The 13778-nt window shown below is 54.1% G+C and overlaps 6 protein-coding genes across 6 annotated transcripts; 3 read left to right on the top strand and 3 right to left on the bottom strand.

Annotated features, from left to right (window-relative positions):
* Positions 1-291: 291 nt before the first annotated feature.
* Positions 292-1199, bottom strand: PG986_011117 (uncharacterized protein; the record flags this gene model as incomplete). Its single annotated transcript, XM_066847339.1, has 2 exons — positions 292-1077; positions 1179-1199. 2 exons carry the CDS (start codon positions 1197-1199, stop codon positions 292-294), a joined length of 807 nt encoding a protein of 268 aa, XP_066696830.1.
* A 563-nt stretch (positions 1200-1762) lies between these two features.
* PG986_011116 (mitochondrial 54S ribosomal protein bL17m) lies at positions 1763-2629 on the top strand (the record flags this gene model as incomplete). Its single annotated transcript, XM_066847338.1, has 2 exons — positions 1763-1990; positions 2201-2629. The coding sequence occupies exons 1-2, from the start codon at positions 1775-1777 to the stop codon at positions 2627-2629; spliced, it is 645 nt and encodes a 214-aa protein (XP_066696829.1). The 5' UTR covers positions 1763-1774.
* Positions 2630-2955: 326 nt separating this feature from the next.
* Positions 2956-5161, bottom strand: PG986_011115 (u3 small nucleolar RNA-associated 25; the record flags this gene model as incomplete). Its single annotated transcript, XM_066847337.1, has 3 exons — positions 2956-4274; positions 4375-4976; positions 5034-5161. The coding sequence occupies 3 exons, from the start codon at positions 5159-5161 to the stop codon at positions 2956-2958; spliced, it is 2049 nt and encodes a 682-aa protein (XP_066696828.1).
* Positions 5162-5713: 552 nt separating this feature from the next.
* Positions 5714-6849, top strand: PG986_011114 (Eukaryotic translation initiation factor 3 subunit F; the record flags this gene model as incomplete). The annotated part of the gene is made up of 2 exons (XM_066847336.1): positions 5714-5899; positions 5983-6849. Coding segments are annotated over 2 exons (1053 nt in total), but the record flags the coding sequence as incomplete, so codon positions are not given.
* Positions 6850-8298: 1449 nt separating this feature from the next.
* PG986_011113 (uncharacterized protein) lies at positions 8299-10890 on the bottom strand (the record flags this gene model as incomplete). Its single annotated transcript, XM_066847335.1, has 1 exon — positions 8299-10890. The coding sequence occupies one exon, from the start codon at positions 10888-10890 to the stop codon at positions 8299-8301; it is 2592 nt and encodes an 863-aa protein (XP_066696826.1).
* Positions 10891-11392: 502 nt separating this feature from the next.
* PG986_011112 (uncharacterized protein) lies at positions 11393-12007 on the top strand (the record flags this gene model as incomplete). The annotated part of the gene is made up of 1 exon (XM_066847334.1): positions 11393-12007. The coding sequence occupies one exon, from the start codon at positions 11393-11395 to the stop codon at positions 12005-12007; it is 615 nt and encodes a 204-aa protein (XP_066696825.1).
* Positions 12008-13778: the final 1771 nt, after the last annotated feature.

The raw sequence follows: 13778 nt of genomic DNA, 5'->3' as shown, positions 1-13778 counted from the left end.
CGTTGCCTGCCGTAAATAATTCGAGCTCCTACAAAGCACTGCGAAATTGCCGTTCGCAGTAGCACAGTTTCACGGAATAGGTATGGTTAGTCACGATAAGACTGTAGAGTCATTCATTATGAATGAGATACGGTATGCTTCGTATGGTACCACCGTAGTGATGCGATCTATGATACAATCAAGTCTATAGCCGGGCTTTCTGTTTCACGTTTTAGCGATCCCAGCTGTATTGTACAAACTTTTCAGTTTTCCCGCAGCCTGTAATCACGTTCTTGATCCATCATCCTCTTCTTATATCCCTCTGAGCAGAGTCTGGTCCCGCTTGTCAACAGGGGTATATCGGTCGGCCAGCACCTCCTCTACGCTCTTGTCCGTCCAGCTGGGCCCCTCGTATCGCTGTCGCAATGCCTGCTCCACCGGCGAGAACTGTTCGTCCACCTTGTGCTCCAGCTGCGCGCCGGCATCGCCAGCCTTGGTCTTGGCGAAGCCGATCGCCTCCTTGCCCTTCTGCAGGCCGGAGCCGAGAGCGCTGAAGATGGATCCCTTGGCCTCCTCGGCCTTCTGCTCGCCCTTGGTCACGGCGTCGGCCCCGCGGGCCTTGGCATCCGCGTACGCGCTCTTGGCGGCCTCGGCCACGCTGCTGGCCTTCTCGCTCGCGGCGTCGCGGGCCCAGGCAGCCTCCCTACGGGCCTCTTCCCGGGCGTCACGGGCCTTGGGCACCACTGTCTTCTTGCCCTCCTCGGCGGCTTGTCCGGCCTCGGAGAAGGCCCGCGTCCACAGATTGCCTGCGACGCTCTCGGCCTCCTCGCGCACGGCGATCCAGTCCTTGTGCTGGGCCCAGCGCACGGCGCCTTCGATCTCGGTGTTCCAGCGGTCCTTCGCGGTGTCGAGCAGGTTCTGGCGCTCGAGCGCCGCGAGCTCGGCCCGTGTGGGTGGGTGTACCGGCGGTAAGGGGTCGGTCAGACCCGAGATCAGGTCGGTTTGGGCGCGGAGGACAGCGGACTGGCGCTCGCGGTTGCGTTGGTGGGCGAGGACGGTCAGGTAGGCGACACCCAGGGTCAAGGTAACGCCTCCAGTCTGTACAATAACGGTTAGCCTCGGACTTGTCTGGTATTCAGTTGCAAGTATCTTTGAGACACATCGCATTGCAAGGTTGCGGGCGGGAGGGCATGACGTACGAAGCCGGTGGTGAAGCCCATGATGAGCAATTAGCTGGGGCGCACAGTGGCGCGGAGATATTGGGACGGTTCAATTGGAGGGAGTGAAGAAGACGCAATTGGAAGTAGTGACTGTCGCTATCAATTCGAGGCCGCGGTCATAGGATTGCCCTGAGAATTGAGAGGTGGTATGGTCGGGCGAGACGTTGATCTCTGCAAGAAGGCAGGGATGACGTTTGACAGCAAAGATCGTTAAGTCGCTCTGCTTCTTGGCTTGGAAGAGCTCCAGCTGCGAAAATCCCCGGGACGGTGGTCGCAATTGGCTGGGTCGGCCACCAAAAAGCCGGGATTGCAGGTAGCTCTCGGTCCGGTAGCGCTAAAAGCTAGGTACTAGGCACTTACTTACTGTACCTATCACATTGTACCCCCAAAATTTTGGTTGGCGAGAGCCTCAATTGGTAGTGAATCCCCATCGGTCCAAATACGCACGGGTTTGCCGACTACGACGAAGCCCTTCCGTCCTCAATTGACCCTCTGTCAGCACCCGACCGAGGAATTGTTCGACCATTACCGACCCAACCAACGAATAAGCTCGGAAGCGGTCCAGCAAATACACAATGGCCGGCGGCGTCGTCAAATACCGCCACCTGTCGCGAGGTAGCGCCCACCGACAGGCCCTCCTGCGCAACCTGGTCACCTCCCTCGTCAAGCACGAGTCGATCCGGACGACATGGGCCAAGGCCAAGGAGACGCAGCGCATGGCCGACAAGCTCATCACACTGGCCAAGCGGAACAACGAGACGAGTAGGCGGAAGGCCCACGGCATATTATATGTACGTAGCAGCTGCGACTCCACTTTCCCAACAACACATGCTCCATGTCAAGGCAGGCTGTGACCAGCATTCTGCAGCCAATTCATATGTATATTTCGTGATAACGCAGGAGGAACGACTGGAGGGGTTGCTTGCCTGGTCCGGGCCAGCACGTGTTTGGAGGAAGATATATCAGTAGACGTTTACTGACACATCCCGTCAACCCCACAGACCCCCGAAGACCTGATGCCCAAACTCTTCACGACGCTGCGGGAGCGGTACGAGGCCCGCCCCGGCGGCTACACCCGCGTGCTGCGGACGGAGCCCAAGTCGACGTACGACCAGGCGCCCTCGGCGATCCTCGAGTTCGTCGACGGGCCCAAGGACATGCGGTTCCACCTGACGGCGGCGCGCGTGGCCAAGGACCACCTGCTGGGCCAGCGGCCCAACAAGCTGACGCTGCTGAACCGCAAGAAGGTGACGCAGTTCCGCGGCGCCTCGGCGGGCCGCAAGGCGCCCACCGGGAAGCAGGAGTTCAACGACATGGTCGAGCGCATGAAGGGCATGAAGATGGTCAGCAACGGCGTGGACATGCTGTCGGCGGCGGCGCGCACGGGAGCCGTAGAAGTGTCGAAGAAGGGTCTGGAGAAGAGTTCTTGAGTAATTTGCAGGAAGGCAGATATGGAACCAGATAGGCGAAATCGGTCTTGCTTGCAATGGGCCTCTCCCTGGGCCTTGGGCTCTGGGGATGCGCGATAAAGACTACTTGGTTGCTCAGCAGAAACAGCGCCGGGGGTTTAAAGCAAGACTTTTGGGCCACAGAAACTAAGACTCTGTACTATACATAAATATCAAGTTATGGGGCTCTAAAGGGGCCAGCAATTTTGTACGAATTGAGTGTACATATTAAAGACAAAGATGATGACTGCCTACATAGTGAACGGCCTGTCACCTTGAACTATCTTGCCCATCTATCTAGATCGGTTTTATATGAAATCAAAGGTATCACCACGCTCCCGTATCATCTTGCCCACCCGCTTGGAACCGACAATCCTCTCCAGCTTCAAGACGTCGTACTTGGAGAACATGACACGCACGGTGCCCTGACCGGGCTCCATCTTGAACTCCTGCTCGCTCTTGGCGAGGTAGCCACCGACGATCTCCTTGTAGAACAGGGGGTTGTCGGGCAGGCCGTACATGATGACGCGGCGGACGCCCGTGAGCATGTAGCGGCGGAAGTGGTGGGCACGCTCCGTGTACAACAGGACCTTGTGCCGGCCGTTGAGGAAGTGGGAGCGCGCGCGCGACGCCTCGGGCATGTCGGCGTACTCGGAGATGGTGCCGAACGTCAGGCTGGCCGCGGCGGGGCTGGTGGCGAAGTAGTTGCGCACGCGGACGAAGTCGAGGTACGAGGGGACGTAGATGAGCGTGCCGTCGACGTCCTTGGCGCGCTTCGCCAGCGTCGGCACGATGGCGCTGATGAAGTACTCGAAGCGGGCGTCGGGCTCGGCCGCGACCGACGAGGCGTCGAAGCGCGAGAAGGTCTGCTTCACCTTGATGCCGAGCTCCTGGATGGAACCCGGATACTCTGGCTGCACGCGGACACGGCCCGCCCAGTTCTGGCATTGCCGGTGTAGCTCTTGGAGCTCGGGGGTGTTGAAGGCGGAAAATATGAGGCTTTGCCGGTAGTTTTGGGCTTGCTTCTCGAGATACCACTCCCTCACACGACTGAAATCGCAGTCGTGCGCTTCGCGAGGCTGCAGGTTGAGGTGTTCGAAGATGAACTCGACATGTTCCCAGTTCTGGTTGAGCAGAGCATCTGCCTGGTCTACTATGACCATTTCGATGGAGCTTAGATAGTCATAGTCCACTTTCTTGTCCTTGCCTTCTTCAGATCCAATGGCCAGACGTAGGCCAAGCGGACTGGTTATGAGGATATCTGAGCTGTAGAATTGTGAAAAGTACTTGATGGTTTTCCTGGTGAACTTGACGCCGAGTCGGAACATGTCGTCATCGTTGCCCTCAAAGAGGTCTCTGAAATCTTCGGGCCTATCAGAAGAGAACTTGGAGTCCTTGTCCACATAGGTGTCGTCAAATCGTTTCCTGTTCTCCTGCTGATCCGGTTCGCAAATGGCGCAGATCTCCTTGACCATGTTGACAGCAGATTGGCGGGTGGGAAGAAGCACCAGAACCTTGGGACGGGTGAACCCCTGATCCTTTGGCTCGAAATCGGTGGCGTTGCCTTCCTTGGAGAGCTTGTAGTTGTTCTTGATAACTCTATCACGGGTCTTGAAGATATGGTTGACTGCATGAAGACAAGCCATTCGTCGCAACTTCCCTCCGTTTTTCGGTGTCCGGTTGCAGAAAAGGAGGTCGTTGTAGCCAAAAGTGATAGGGTATAGAACCTGCTCCAATTTGTCCAGAGTTGGCTTTTTTGGCAGCTGTTTCGCGTAGCTTTTGCTTCAACTTCAGACTCGAGGTATCAGGCATGAGTGATAGGGGTTTTTCAGAGTCACCAGGGGCTTTGCCAGGTACACTCCTCGTAAGTCTCCAACCGTTGAGCTCCGCTTGCGTGACGGAATACTCGTTGGCCTTGACTGCCTTAATACGTTTTGAGACTTGAGCTTCGTCGGGAATAGAGAAATGTGTCTCGAATGGATCTGAAGCATCTGGAACTTTGTCTTCGTCGTCGTCTTCATCGTCCAGGGTCATCTCAGCTTCAGGACCCTCTTCAGGCTCCTCCTCAACCACATCGACGTCCTTGTCCTCGGTTTCCTCCTCGGACTCAGGCTCTGTTGCTTGACGTTTGCTTGGTCTCTCATCCGAATCTTGTTGACTGGGTTTCCGGCGCTTGTTATTGGGCGCGGACTGCTTTGCGAAACTGCTCATCAGGGCCATATAAGACTTATTATGGACGGCTTGTTGCTCCTCGTCTTCTGAATCATCTTCCTCCTCAATATCCTCATCTGAGGGCGAATCCTCTCCGGATTCTTCATTTTCTGGGTCCCTATGCTACAATGTCAGAACCAAACTCAATGAAGTCGATATTTCTCATGTGACTTACTGGACTTCGGCGAGTCGTGCCTTGTTAAATCGTGGGCCATGTACTCTCTTTTGGGCATTGGCTTTTCCACCTCGGCCACGAGGCCTGGAGCCTCCCCTCATGGCACCCTGGCGTCCTTTAGGGGGCATCTTTCCAGACAATTGAATAAAAAATGGTGATTGGCTTAGACTTTTCTTTCTATCCCGTTGCAAGAGAAACCTGAGTCTACCAAAGAAAAAAAGAAGTCCAGCCTTGCAGGTGGTCCCCACTGTTTGATGGATAGCCTTGCTCTAAGTCTCTAGCTTACCAAGAACCGAACCTAATTGAGTGTACCTGCCTGGAAGTACCCCGAACTTTTTTCAGCAGCCCATCTCTTATCGGGTGGCTTATCTTAGCGCGCACAACCCCTCGGTTTGCAAAGCAGCTGCAGTACACTTTGAAAATTCGTGTGGAATAATTCGAGAGTGGGCTGAATAGCAAAGCTACGAAAAAAACGGGGCCCTGCTAACAAGGCCTGCCCAGCGAACTTGGTTTGGCTGCAGAGAGTGTGTGGGAGAGAGTCAGAGAGCGCAAGAGATTTGTTGAAGTCAGATCCAATCCAAACTTCTCGTACCCCGGGCCACTCCTAAGAGAAACGAGAATCGCCAGTCCACCTCCTACCCTTCGACTTGCTCGATAACTGGCATTCCAAACCACCCATCATGGCCGTGGATCAAGAGTCTTTCCTTCATATGTCGCGGCCTCTGGCGCCCACCGTCAACATCCAGAGCAACATTGCCCCGCTCTCCGTCAACATTCAGCCCCAAGTACGTTTGCTTCCTCACGATGTCTTCCTGGGTGTTCTTCCATGGTGGCCACTCGGTGCTTCTATCATGGCTTCATATGACGTCCGTGATTGGTGCCTGGCCAATGCTGCCCTGCGACCAACCAACCGGCCGACCACCGACCCAGCTAACACATGATCTGTTAGGCTATCCTCTCCATCCTTGACCATGCCGTCCGTCGCGACGAACCTGCCACCGAAACGACCTCACCTCGCGTTATCGGCGCTTTGATAGGAACCCGCTCCGACGATGGCAGTGAGCTTTCCGTTTCGTCTGCCTTCGCCATCCCCCATACCGAGAATGAGGACCAGGTCGAGGTCGATGTCGAGTACCAGAAGAACATGCTGTCGCTGCACCTGAAGGCCTCGCCGCGCGAAACATTACTGGGCTGGTACACGACTTCGCATGAACTTAACAGCTTCAGCGCGCTCATCCAGAACTTCTTCGCGAGCCCCGAGACCGGCACTTTCCCCCACCCGGCCGTCCACCTGACCGTCTCGACCGATCCCGGTGCCGATGTTCAGCTCAAGTCCTACATCTCCGCCCCCGTCGCCGTCAATGCCGATCGGGCCGCCGAGAGCTGCCTGTTCATCCAGGTTCCCCACAGAGTTTCCTACAACGACGCCGAGCGATCAGCTCTGGAGTTGATCTCTTCCGCCAAGGACACCGAGTCCCGCACCACCACGATCCCCTCAGATGTTGAAGGCCTTGCGCGGTCCCTCGAGTCCATGAGCGACCTGCTGGAGCGTGTTTCGGGCTACGTCGGCGAGATCCTGGACGAGGAGCGGGAGCCCAACAATGCTCTCGGTCAGTACCTCATGAGCGCTTTGTCTTTGGCCCCCAAGGTCGACCCCTCTGCCATTGAGCACGACTTCAACAACCACATCCAGGACGTGCTGATGGTCAGCTACCTGGCCAACAGCATCCGCACCCAGATCGATCTCAGCCAGCGTCTTGCAACAGCAGTCTTGAGCGACGAGAAGGCCGAAAAGGATGACACCAAGGGCGAGAAGGGTGAGGGGAGGCGGCCGAGGCGGTCGTGGTGGCCGTGGAGGCCGTGGTGGACGTGGCGGTAGAGGCGGACGTGAACCCCGCGAGCCTAGGGAGCCCAGAGAACCCCGCGAACCCGCCGAGTGAACGTGACTCCAAGCGATCACTTGAAGGGTTACTTGCGGTTTTCTTGAGTAATAGCTCTGGCCTCGAACGGACCACACAGCCCCGCTAAGATACCAGCAAGGAACCCAGAACGGGTGGCACATACCAAATCATTTATCGTCCAGTCAGCGTTCCGGTCTCTTAAAATTAAGGGGCTTCCAGCGACTGGGACTTCGAGGTTCATCATTTATTAGGAACCTTGGAATTGCATGATTAGGAGTAGGGACAAAAAGCAAGCAGCATCTCATGACTCTTCCTCGAGATCATTTCTGTGAGATAGATATACTAAGGCGTTCTCAATCCGGTTTGGGATGTGATGGGCCTCTAGAACGAGCAATGAATTGTCTAAAAACTTCGACATGAATATTTTCAGCTTTACTTCAGTTCCGGCCCCTTTTCTGAAACCACACATATTTCTTTTGCAGTGTGATGTGTGGTGCCTTACGTCGATGTTTTTGTTGTCACGGAGTTCATGTTACGAATATATACTTCTTGTTGTTCACTTGTATGGACCTTCTGGCTTGATATATACACGTAATATATATTCTATTGGGCATTTGAAGTAGGCAGCAAGTACCACAATTCAATAAACACATCACCAACTCAGATTCTCTTCGAAGATATTTATCGTTTGCGTAAATGGAAGCCTCCTACACCACCAACTCTGCAACATCGACATCAAATCGGAGCTCTCTCCCACTGTTTACTCCTTGAGGAGCAGACGCCCCAGTCCCTTAAGCCTACCATCAAAGTTGTCTTTTGTTTGGTGATGTACAACCCTTGAACATGTAGGCAATGACAGGATTCACGAGTCTCGAAGCTGTCTTCTCTTCCTACTAAAAGAAAGGGAAGACGAGAATTGAATAGAATGGACGACGGTAATATAGATATATACCCAGCTACGTTATAAATATGTGGCCTTCGGCAGTGGGCCGACTATTGAGTTGTGGCATTCCGCTGAAGGCGTGTATATATATGAGCGAGTTAATATAAACTTAGGGGTTTGTCTCCCTCGTAAGGTGAGATTTTGTTCTTCACGTAAATAAAATACTTAGGAAGCGAGCGATTACCGCATTTAGAGACGGGGACTCTCGCTTAATTTTATTTGACATTATTCCTGCCCGAGGGTTGAATCCGACTATTCATATTTTCCCAGTTTACTGGGTTTGGACGATTTCGATGATAACAGCAAGCCATCTACCTCACAAAAGGTCGAAGTGAAATGAATGCGGTTGGTGGGTATCACTGTCTATTTCTCTATTCGATCGAAATTCTACATGAGGTGAGGGGTTATGTACTTCATCGTTTCATATACCAATCAAAATATCGGATATCGCCTGGCCCTCCTTACCTGGCTCGTGCGTATTCATATTTAGACATGCCGTGAAGACGGTATGAGTTACCATCGATACCGTTCTCCGGGAATGATCCCCCACAGCAGCAGCAGGTAGCCATTTCGCTTCGTCCAAGGGCGACCCCAAGCCCGACGCCGACGACGCCGACGACATCGAAGATGGCGGTAGGGCGGTATCGATTCCCAGCTTGGCGAGGTCGGCCCTCGCCTCGTCCAGCGACTCGGCCTTGGACGCCTCGAGCAGTTCGACGGCCTTCTCGCGGGCTTTCCGCGGCAGCGACTCCATGGCGCGGACCGTGTAGCGGTCCGACTGGAAGCCCGCGGCCTCGAGGTAGCGCATAGTCCGGACGGCGCTCTCGGCGTCGCCGACGCGGGCGTAAGTACCGACCAACGCGTTCCAGGTCACCGTGTTGGGCTGGACGCGGCCCTCTTGGACCATCATTCGGAGGACCGAGAAGGCGGGGTCGGGCAGGCGGTGGTTGCGGAAGCCGTTGATGAGCGTGGTCCACGTGTAAACAGACGGATAGGGGTGCTTCTTGACGATGGCGTCGGCAATAGCGGCGGTGGTGGCCCTACCATGGTCACGGTTGCGTTCGCGCTGGCGGCGTTCCTCCTCCTCGGCACGGACGAGCATGCCCTGGACGGTGCGCACGGCGTAGCCGAGGTACGGTCGGAACTGCATAACGGCTTTGAGGAACATATCGTGGACTAAGGTGCCGTGCTGTTGCGCAACGGCCGTCGCGTGCGAGTCCCTCCTTGCCAGCAGCTCATTGTAGTGTTTGTAGGCCTGGAAGATCTGTTTAGGACCCTCCAAAGACCGGTAATGAGCGGTGATCATAAGAGCGAGAGTGGTGCTGTCCGGATCCGCGAGCAATGGTATTGTCTGCGGAGGCACGTCTCTGGCCATCTGTGTAGTGGCGGTCGCATACTTGGCGGGCGGCCCCTGCCACAAGAGCAACTCTTCGATATCGAAGGGGAGGAACTTCTGCAACGGGCGCAGCCGGAATATCTTGGAGTACAGTTGCAGCATTAGCCGGAAGGCGTTGTTGCGCTTGCGCTGGGCCCTTCTCACTTCATTCTGCCCCTCGTTATCGCGATACAGGATATCAAGAAGGTGGTTTGCGATATTGACGTTCCAGGGTCTGCCCCGATCTCGCACATCCACAGATTCTATAACTCGGCGAATTGACGACAGATCGTTCTCTTTCTTAGATGCATTCAAAAGAATTGAGTAAACCTGATCGTCCGCTTCGATTCCGTATTGACCAAGTAGCTCGAAGACAGTCCATGCCGTCTCAAGATACCCGGAGACGGCGAAATTCCTCATCAAGGCTGTGAAATTTAGGAGATTCGGCCGCAATCCGTGCTCCAACAGTGTTTTGAAGAGACGATCAGGTGCCGCATCACCTTGGGGGGCTGGCAGCCCCCTTTTCACGTTCAATAGACTTGTGCAAACGCTGGCAGCCGCCGGAGAGTTGATATCAAATCCCTTGAGTTCCGTCATATAGCACAGTATCTCGGCAGCCAAAACCTTGTGATCCGAACTGGACGCAAATCTGGCAGCAAGATGTAGTAACGTGCTGGGAGTAAGCTTGGGCATACTTGAGCGCAGGTACTGGAATATCGCAACGACTTGTTCCAGATTTGCCCAAGATATGATGCTAGCTAGGACATCTTCGCCTAACATTAGATGTCCATTGGGACTCGAGTCGAGCAAAAAGAACATGAGATCGACAAATGATTGTTGTTCAGATGTTCCTAATACCTTGGCACGACGGAAGAGTAGCCGAGCCACATCCTCAACGATATAACTTGGCGACCAGGAAGCATCGTATGTGGCCTGAAGTAGAGGTACAAGTAGTTTGGGGTTGACTTGCAGTGCTGAAATGATCATGCGCCCCCAGTTCATCTCCCTCTGAGCTTGATCAATTTCAAGCCAAGTCGTCCTCATAGTTTCCACCGATGCATCTTGATCGTGGGAGAGCGCAGCCCATTCTGGTTTCTCGGAAGTGGTTGGCCGGAGTAATGGGTCCTGTACCGAAGAATACAATACGGAAGCATACGCAGCCTTCCAGGTATCGAACTCGTCCACTCGATCGGATATATACAACGGATTGCAGCCAAATAATAACCGCTTCAACTGAGCGATTGCATCGCGAGCAGCAGGCCTGGATAATCCATAGGTGTCGGCCAGTGTACTCTGTAGATAGACGAGGTCGCCGCGTGTGCCTAATATTTGCCGTTTTAATCGAATTCTGGGGTTGTTTCCAGAGGCAAGCCCGATATGGTTCTTCGAATCGGGTATATATCGTCTGAAATAGTTCTGTTGGCTGTCGGAGCTCACCTCGCCTGAACCCGAGCTTCCCCCATCCACTGCACCCGGATCGAATCTGTTCTTATTTGGATTGGGAGGTGGCCATGCTGCCGCCTCAGCCTGATCGGCTCGGGCAAGGTCATGATATGCTGAGCGTAGTATATGCTGCGATCTGGCGGGGGTATGCGGAAAGCGGGACAGACATCGGCGGCATATGAAGGGAGTTCGCATGGCGTGCCAGCTGCGAATCGTCCGGTTGGGTGGTATTTTCAAGGAGGGTAGATGTGTTGTCGTATGGTTATAATACACATGTTCGCATTACTCAATATGTGACATCAGACACGCCTTGCCGAGACAAAGAAAAAGGCAGGCACAACCGACCAGAAAAGAAGGTATTATTACGTTGATTATGGACATGAAGCTGTATAAAAGATATGGGGCCTGCAAACCGGGGTCTTGGAAATCTCATTGGGGCGCGACTCGGAGGTGGAACCGCCAAAAGTCTTATCACGCCTTATCGAATTGCAGTTCGCGCGGCTGGCTGCAGCTCCTGGTCGTCTGCAGCGCATTTCTATTGATTGTTTGTACTAAACCCAAGCCACCAACGCCGCCATACCTACCTGCTTTACACTCGCGCAGCTGCCGTGCCTTGCCTAGACGACATATCGATTTCTCTCCTTGCAATCGCGTACAAATAATCCTACACTTTTCATCTCCTGCGACCGTCAGCGCCATGTCTACACAAGCCAGCCTCGGCGCCGCGGCTGACGACCGAAAGGCACGTCTGGCCAAGCTCAAGACCCTCAAGCGCAAACAGCCTACCGACGAAATAGCACCGCCAGAGTCAGCACGGTCACTTTCACCGCCCGCAGTGCCAGATGTTGCCAAGCTCCACCTTTCCGGACGCAACTACGATGCCGAAGCGAAAGCCCCCAAGCTCGGCTTCGAGGCCCCTCCGACCCTGGGCATGGAGGGCCCGACCCTAGAGGAGCAGGCGGCGGAAGTCGAGGCGCAAATACGACAGAAAGCGCTGGAGGAGGCCGCCGAGGCCGATAAGGGCATTGATCTGTTCAAACTCCAGCCCAAAAAGCCGAACTGGGATCTCAAGAGGGATCTGGACAAGAAGCTGGAGATTCTCAATGTGCGGACGGACAACGCCATTGCTAAGCTAGTGCGAGAGCGCATAGCAAACGCCAAGAACACCGAGAAGCAGAAGACGGTTCCGGACGCGGATGGGAATGGGGAGGCGGTCGGATTGGATGGCGTCGCGCTGGTGGAGGCCATGAGAGTACGGGAGCGGGAAGAGGAAGAAGAAGAAAGCCGAGAGCGAGCAGAAGAGGATGTATAAGGCGACGCTGAATGCCCAATGATGAGCGATTTTGATATAATGCATGGTCTGGCGTCTGGTAAAGGAACCTGACTCTGGTTCGCTGAGTCCCAAAGAATGATACCCATTTTCTCAAATATGCTACTTGTCTACATATCCTTCGAGAGGATAACCGCCAACGGGTTGCTGGACTCGTCTGTATATGAAGGTTGCATCTGCAATACCACAGGTTCAGCCAATATTGAAGGCTTCGTGACATCAAGGAAGTCGAAGCGAGGGCCGACTCAAGCTCGACTGTAAACGAAGATACACGTAGACTGTCTATGCCTCTGACTGCCCGCAATTGTGTATGGGTTCTCGCAGAGGACAAGGGTGGTATCTTAGTATAGCGAATATTAGTATATGACCTTTAGCAAAAGTCATGAGCTCGGCTCCGACATGTTTGGAACGGGAGGGATTGAAACAAGATTGAATCATCCGCCAGCCCGTCACCCGTTGACAATTGCCCCACTTAGTCGTTTGCTTCAGCCTTCAGCCCTTTCCCCAGGTCCCTGGTCGTGGCAGTTCATCGTCCGGAACATTGAACCGTCTTGTTGTTTCGTGCCGAAAATACCTCTCTCGTGATATTTCGCAGCATTGATAGATGCGGGCTGACATCGCAGGCTGCATAACCTATTTATGTAACAGTATTTATGTAACAGCATACTGGGCTGTACGTGCATGTATTACCTGTATAGCCACGGGCCAAGTCTCGATATGCAAGCCAACCTGTAGGTTACGTAGGTATGTATGTACATACTTCTTAGACCTAAGCTCTCCTAAGGTAAGTGGAAGTGGAAGTGGAAGTGGTAACAGCCACGCCACCCTCGGTTTTTTTGTTCACCTTTCTTACCCCATCTTACGGCGGCTCTACATCCAGGGGTGGTGGTGCGGCACCTTCCGGCAGACAATTGCTGTTCTAAATAAAACCAAGTGAGCCTCTGAACCTCGCTTGACCCTTTTTAGCGTCCGCTTGTCAGCTAACCACCACCGACGACAGACACAGCAGACACAGCAGAAGCAGCAGTAGCAGCAGTAGCAGCAGCAAGTGGATGAGACTTGCGTGGTGAAGGCTCTGTCGGTTCATCCCGTCTTTACAGCTCAACCGACTGGAGAGCATATCTCGATTAGAGAGAGCACGGATGTGGCACTGTTCCAACGGTATTGGAAGGGCGCCTGTCTATACCGAACCAAAACAATTGGTTCGGCATATTTAATCAGGGATGTCGGTACATTCATTAGTTACGTTTCTATACTTGCCACGGACTGGATACTGCCTATAGACGTCCTTCTTCGCTTTGGTCTCCCCTGTATCGTCAAAAATACAACCCATCCCATGCCTCCTCGTCCCAATTCGGCCCTGTTTGATGTCCATTTTCAGCTGTGGTTGCACGAGCCTAGCTTGTGCCTTGCCGTCATACAGCAGAAGTAGTCTGACTGTCAGATCCTGTAAGGTTGTCAGAACGGCTCGCTCCATTACTTGTTTCGCTCGGTGGGCATCAAGCAACGCTCCGCCCCGCGAGCCGAATCCCGTCCCACGTCCGCGTGTGTGTGTGTGCAGCGCAGCAGGTGCAGTGCAGGTGAGGAGGGCGAACACAGGACGGACGGATACGGGTTTGGTCTTCCTGTGGACGGCCCCCATCCACTGCAGTCCTAAGGTTAGTACCTACTGTAGGCCTAGGTGCCTAGGTGCCTAGGTGCCTATGTAGCAGCATACACTTCAGATATTATGTACTGTTGTAGCAGCATAGGC

Source organism: Apiospora aurea, assembly GCF_038362705.1.
Source record: "Apiospora aurea strain CBS 24483 chromosome Unknown utg000007l_segment0_segment0, whole genome shotgun sequence".
Lineage (NCBI taxonomy): Eukaryota > Fungi > Ascomycota > Sordariomycetes > Amphisphaeriales > Apiosporaceae > Apiospora > Apiospora aurea.
This window is presented reverse-complemented; position numbering and strand designations above follow the sequence as displayed.